We start from the raw sequence: 7,218 nt of genomic DNA, 5'->3' as shown, positions 1-7,218 counted from the left end.
CGCTCCTCCAATAGAAACGGAGAAAGAATCTTCTCACAGCGCCTCGTTTAGCATTGACACCCGGTTAATCTGCCTCTGTTGATGATTTATTAAGTTTATCAGCATTTGGTATATTCGATTCTATAACACTTGTTATCACGCAAGGGAATGCACTACAGATAATCGTGTCAACGTAAGTAATGTGCTAACACAGCTTGATAGCATTTCTTGGGCCAGTAGCAGTGTGTATAAAAGCACACGCGAAACTTTTCGCCACGTTACCTTTACTGTACGTTAGACTCGACATCTGTCGTTTATTAATAACTATATCTCACAGCTCATCTGACTTTGTAGTGTATTTAGTCAGTAATGTAGTCAGTGTTTTAGTAAGGATGATGCAAATATTCAGACTATATATATATATATATTGTATCTATATTGTATTCAATATACAGTGGTGGCCAAAATTATTAGAACACTAGTATTTTTCACCTAAGAATGTTTTAAGTCAGTTATTTCTATCTTTTGCTGTAGTGTGTCAGTAGGCAATATCAGTTTACATTTCCAAACATTCATTTTGCCATTAATTGTAATAATCCAGTGAGATTTTTTGTTTGCACAGTGAGTTTGACAGCAGCCAGTGCTTCACACAGAGATCTGATCTCAGCATCATCCAGTGTGTCTGGAATCACATGAAGAAACAGAACAAACTGAGACAGACTAAATCCAGAAGAACCGTGGCAACGTCTCCAAGATGCTTTAAGAAACCTGAAAAACTATGCGCAAGTGCACCTAGGGCAAAAGCTGATTTAACACAAAGGATGGTCACACCAAATGTTGATTTAATTTAGTTACTAGAAGTTAATTGATAAAGAAACTCTGTTAATGACATTATTTTTGACAGCATCCTCATTTTACAATATTTTACACTTTTAACAGTACTGTAGCTTTGCAGGTTGGTCTCTTGAAGCATCTTGGAGACGTTGCCACAGTTCATCTGGATTTAGTTACTGCTTTAAGTACTACAGTGCGTCTCATCCTCTTGACTGCACCAGATTTGCCATTTCTTGCAGTAATTTGTTACTCCGCTCTCCCACCAAGACATGTTCAATTGTTCTTGAAAATGTCTGGTGGGACACATTGTTACATGTGGTTTGCCACGTCAAGGACAATCAGGCATCTTATATTACAGACACAGCAGTTTATTTCTCTAGCCACATCTGCAGTCCTCCTGCCTCCTGGACTATGGCATGTTCACACAGGTGATCAGGGACACTGGGCATCTTCTGGGTTTTTTTAGAGTCAGTAAAACAGTCAATTTTGGTTGGTGTGTAAAGAGGCTAATAGTATAATTAGCCTAGTTGAATTTATGACTGCTGATGGTTAATTAAGTCATTTGGACACATGCTAGATTGTAAATCCTATATATATACAAAAAGCTATAAATGATTTCTGGTAGAAAATCAGTATTATGCTACACGATCTGTCATTCATGCAGTGCTATTGTACTGAGTCTGTTGTGATCAGGTGCTTGTCTCTGGTTCTGCCAGTAGATGGCACTATTTCCCTTTGTTTTGATGGACCTGATTTCTGCTGACAAAGATGTGCCTCAGTTCCAGATGCTTGTTTGTATTATTGTGAATTATTCTGGTATCAGTGATACAGCATTAGGGAACAGACTGCATGCAGTAGCTCTATCTGTATTTTTTTTGGCTCATCTCTCACCTCTGGTTGAAGCTCTTGTCTTGATCAGCATGTTGTAAATTGTCTTTATGCTTATCTCTTCCTCACTCTACTTTTTTAAGACTGGGTATGCGCTATTTGAAACTCACACTCATAGGAAATAGTACCTTAATGAGCTGTTACATCTAAATAAAGGAGCACAGAGATTGATATGGCATGGATCAATGTCAGTGATATTCAGATAACTGCCAAACTAAACTGTCAAAAGGAAAAAGAAAACAAAAAGATGGTCCTTGTGGGATTTGGTGTAGGCAGCTTGAAGTACAAATGTCTTATAAGCTTCCTTATAGGCGATGATTTCTTGCAGCTGTTGTGTTATCAGTACTTTGTGACGCAGCACCTTCTCTGTGCAGATCATGTCAGATATATCACTGTCAATGTGATGCTTAAATTCTGCTTTGGGATGTAAAAGCTGAATTGCAAACAGACTCCGATCCTTGTCCGCCACACCTAAGTTTAACGGTCAGCACACAACACACCCTTACTGATGAAAAGAAATGCATGGCTAAAGAATGAATGCAGGCACATGCAATCACATACTGAAACATGCCGCACCTGCTCCGTCACTCTGAGCATTGAAGTCACAGGTTTTGAGGACATGGCATTTTTTTTGGAGCACAATGACAGTTGACAATTTTGAGTTTTTTTTCTTTGTTTGGCTATAATTAGGAAATGATCAAAAAGATTTGTTGTCAGTTACCTTTTTTTGCATATCAGCATAGGTTTGTCAGCAAGTCAGATTATCATTTATTATATTAATAAGTTAGTTTTATTTAAATACAAAAAATTCAACACATGCATGCATATATACATATTTATTAACTAATTAATAAATATTCTAATAAATAGTATTACTTAATATTTTCAGACCTGTTCTTTGGTCAAATATACCACTGAAAACATACCCTAAAAAGTTTTGTATTTTTATTTGTAATTTCTGTTACTGTATCTAGCTAACCATTCTATTTTATGAAAATGTATTTAAATTAACATATCTGGTTAGGAAAAATGCTTCTGTCATTTATTGCTATTTGGTTGATTTTGAATTGTTTCATTGCAAAGTAATTAAATGAAAATAATAGTTTATGATAAATTAAAGTGGCTATAATTAGTGTCAATTACCTTTTATGACATTGCATATCAGCATAGTTTTGTCAGCAAGTCAGAATTTTATTTATTATGTTAATACAAAAACAATACAATATAATACATTTTACATATACATTTATTATAATTAATACTGTATATTTTAATATAGATAATCATTCTAAATTTTGTAGAAAATGATTACAAATTTACTTCAATTATTCGATTACAATATTGTATATAAAAAGACAACAACAAAGGTTTTTTTTAATTTTTTTTAGCTGGTTTAAAAAATAAAGCTAAAAAATCCCTTGGAAATAAGTTTGAAGGTGCAAAAATATTGCCATTTAGCTACAGAATGTGATATATCAGAATTGGTAAGGCATTTAATGTTGAAAGTGTGTTTTGGAGTTCTAGTAATATGCTGGAATGTACATAGGATGTACCCCAGCTTCTGATTCATCTGCTAAAAGTAAAAGGAAGTAAGATGTCGATTATTACGAAGAAGGATGTTTCTGTGTACACAATACACATGCTTGCCAACTGTTGTGTGTACGTGTGTTTACTTCTCTTTTCCCCGCCTTTAAGCACTTAAAATTTTTAACTTCTTCCTGGAGTGGAGAGGATGCAGGGGGCGGAGACACAACCAGTTCGCCTTTCTCCCAGACAGGCAATCAGTGCGCAAGAGCTGTCTTGTCCCCGCCCCCTGGGCCGGTCCTGCCAGAGCTGCTTTGTGTGAAGCATGCAGGGTGCCGCTGTCCTCCTCCCTTTTGCTTTTAATGGCTGTCAGAGACGCCGAATAGAGGGAAAGCAGCTAGAAAGGGGCTCCGTTTGATTAGAAAGCAGCGGAAAAGAAAACACTGCACACACCATGATGCCAGGACATGCTAGAAACCCACACGTGAGTCAGATGCCATTTTGTCATTTGCTTTTCCTCGTTGCTTCTGCCTGCTTCCATCCCTCTCCCTCCCCCGTTTGTAATGTTTAGGGTGCAGCTAGAGTCTTGTGATACCTCTTAGCAGGGATGATGAGTGTGTGAGCTGGAAACATGGTGGGTTTCTCAGTATCTTGATGTGGACACTTGGTCAGAATGGTATTAGTGATGTGACTTCTGGGTTTTATTTTTATGTGGAGTAGATGACAAACACAGAGGCTGGTGGGACAGATGGACAGTGCCCTCGAATCCCTCTAGTACATAGTAGGACAAGTGTGAGAGTAATGAAGATTTCCCAAAAGGCCTAGGCTAGCACTGCCTTAAACTATGCCATATGCCGTTGTAACCTCATTTTTGGAGGACGCGTGGGAGTTGGCCCTGAAGATGTTGTGTAGACATCTATTGGCTATAGAGCACAGACACTGTACTGTCTGAGACCTTGTTCATGTCATACCACGAGAGTAAAATATTTGAGTAAGTCATTATAATACAGGGTTCTTCTGCATGAAGAACCTATACTCCTATATGTCAGGTTAAGATTACTGCACGTTTACATTGAAAGTTTGTGGTCTGTAAGATTTTCTGGGTAAAAAAACAGCTTCCACAAAAACTGTTTTCAACATTATTAATAAGAAATATCTGTTGAAAATAGAGTGATGGCTGCTGAAAATTCTGTTTTGCCATCACAGGAGTAAATTACATTATAAAATATATTAAAATAGAAAACAGTTAAATGAATTTGTAATAATATTTCCTAACATCACTGTTTTTACATTTTTAAATCATAAAATGCAGGCTTGATGAAAGATTATTTAAAAAAATATGAAAAAATATTAACAACCTTAAACTTTTCAAAGGTACACTATGTTGTTTTGAACTGACCTTGGCAACAAACATAGATTTGTTGTGAAGCACACACAAGACACTGAAAATGTTCATTCATTCTTTTGCTTCGTTTCGTTCATTCATTTGTCTGTATGTTCATTTGGTCCAGTTTAACCAGTTTGTGTTTTCTAGCTTGATTAAATCACTGTGACATGTATCTTACCGCTGTACCGACTAGGCTATACATTTCTCAGTGGCACATGATATTGAGTTATGAATGTACAGTGCATTTAACATACTGTAATGATTTACATATGATTTAGACTTCTTCTATTATAAATATTTCTGAATTAAAATGAATTAAATGTTTTTTGGGATATAATGTCAAGCTGGTGTAACCAAGCTAAGATTCAAATGAAGAATAAAAAGGCTAAAGTCTTTGAGAAAGAGCTATATTAAGGAGTTTGTCATAATTATTTTTTTTTATATTAATAGTAGTATTTAGTAATTAAGTTGTAATGAACAGTGATGAAGCAGTAATGAAGCTGTTGCATTTTCAAATATTTAAATATTTAATCTAATATTTAAAATACTTTGCTTGTTAAATCAGAGGAAGTGTGGTTTGACCAACATGAAAAAAGACATTGAAAATGATTTACATTAAAAAATCTATTGATTCGGATATGTACCCATGTTCTAAGAGCATGAAACCTCTAAGACATCTCTATTATTCTTTGTACCAGTTCATTAATGGTTCAGCTTTCTGGTGCAACTGGTTTGTCAGGGCATTTAGTTGTGACAATTTACATTTGACATGATCCAATTTTCCAGTCATCTTTGGCTTTGTGACAGAAGACGACTCAAATCACAAACTTGAACATATTTGCATTGGCCCCAAGACACACCCTTGTGGCATTCCTCCATGTTTGGGATAGTTTTCTTTTGAGTGTGAATGGCTGAAAGCTATATCTCTTCTAATATTAATATCATAGAATATTGTTGTATGGAATCATTCATATTATGAGACAAAATGCTTAAATCAGATTACCACAACATTTGCTTTGGCTCTACCATTATATTCTCCCTGGATGGCATAATACTTTTTTTTTTGTCTTCACAAAATATATTTTTGTTGTGAAATATTTACTGATTTTTATAAAGTAAAAAAAAAAAAATATTGTTAGTAATTTTTTAAGATGAACATTTACTGGACTGATGCAACTTAGGTGTACTGGATCATCCATACTCATCTTTAGAAAAATAATGTTAAAATGTAACTATCAAATATGATACAACAGGCTTTTGAGAAATTCATTGTTTGTTTTGCCCCTCAATACAAAATATAGAGCTTTGATCATAAAACTATGCATTTAAATATCATCTTACTAACGGAGATATGGAGTGATTACTGATATTTATATGTATTTTATGCAACTAGTCTGCTGTAGTGTTATAAAATAATTATTGATTTACATGATCAGAATTTCATCTTCTGTTTTGGCTATATAAATGTCATTTTTTTGCACAGTTTTGACCCTCTGAATAAAACAAAGATATTTTTTCCTTCTGTGAGCTCCGTATTTCTCAATGTCATACTACGTGAGCCATAAAGCCTAATGTATCCCAAAAATTTTGTTTTATATATATTTTTTTTTGTAAAGATTCAGTGAACTGTTTCATTCACCAATTCAAGTGTAACCATAACAAAATATTGTTATTAAACCATTTCAATTATTAATTATCTGCTAACTAGTCTTGATTCAAGGTTAACTTTGAAGTGCTACCTATTGCAATACAATATAGTCATTCAATAGCAATGCTCTCCCACATATAGCTATTCTAACTGCGCTTATTTCCGTCATTGGTATAAGTGGCAGTGGGTGGTAATAGACTAGAAATGTACAGTTTTATACCATCGTGCTGATAACGTTTCTTTAGTCATTCGGCAATCCTACAGCCTGAACCACCGTAGGGAACCCATCCTTACAATATATATGTGTGTGCGCTTGTGTTTCTGTTTGCGCACAGCTTTCCCTGTCAAACAAATAAAACATCAAAATATCAGGTCGGGAAATGTTGAGACTTTCTCCCCTCCGCGTCTCATGTAGCACAGCAGTGTAGCACACATTGATCGGCACATGCGCATCACAGACAGGCAAAGAGCAACAGAAGTGAAGCCCTGCCCTGTTTGTCTTGGTGTGGAGGTGAGTGGTGATGAACAACAGACTAAGCTATCTGTGCCTCGAATTTACAGCTAATTATCCAAAAGACAAAAGACACTTATAGTTAATTTGTCTTGCTAACATTTATGTCTCATGAGAGAGTTACCATGTACTTTAGTAGGTTAGACCAGTGCGCTTTCTTTCACTGCATGATTCAGTTTATTAAAATGCATTTAGAATGATCACAAAAATCAAGATATGGGGGCAGAAATGTATATATTTATATAATTTCATATAGTTAATCAGTATCACGCGAAGACTGACGTTTTTTCCACCAAAAAGCAGCATGATTACAAATGTGATATTGATTTTATACAGCAGTTTAATAAACAAGAATTTAATATTAAGACTCTTACGTTTTAGACACAATATTGACAGTTTTTGCTGTATTTCGCCAACATATATAATTCCAATTTGCGTCTCTGAGCA

The 7,218-nt window shown here is 35.1% G+C and overlaps 1 protein-coding gene across 5 annotated transcripts in view; it reads left to right on the top strand.

Annotated features, from left to right (window-relative positions):
- The window catches only part of gne (glucosamine (UDP-N-acetyl)-2-epimerase/N-acetylmannosamine kinase), a 35,609-nt gene continuing 28,391 nt past the window's right edge, over window positions 1–7,218 (top strand). For 2 of the 5 annotated variants that reach the window (XM_016491738.1, XM_016491740.1), the window contains exon 1: window positions 1–172. Coding sequence is in view for 2 of the 5 variants with exons in the window: in XM_016491736.1 (XP_016347222.1) it covers window positions 3,680–3,709 (30 nt within the window). In the remaining 3 variants the exon portion in view is untranslated. Of the gene's footprint in view, window positions 173–3,252; window positions 3,710–7,218 lie in introns of those variants that run through there. The other 3 variants (XM_016491741.1, XM_016491736.1, XM_016491737.1) reach the window with 3 other exon arrangements.

Source organism: Sinocyclocheilus anshuiensis, unplaced genomic scaffold, assembly GCF_001515605.1.
Source record: "Sinocyclocheilus anshuiensis isolate Anshui unplaced genomic scaffold, SAMN03320099.WGS_v1.1 scaffold50, whole genome shotgun sequence".
Classification (NCBI taxonomy): Eukaryota; Metazoa; Chordata; class Actinopteri; order Cypriniformes; family Cyprinidae; genus Sinocyclocheilus; species Sinocyclocheilus anshuiensis.
The sequence above is the reverse complement of the archived record's forward strand: the minus strand, read 5'-3'. Positions and strand labels throughout refer to the sequence as shown.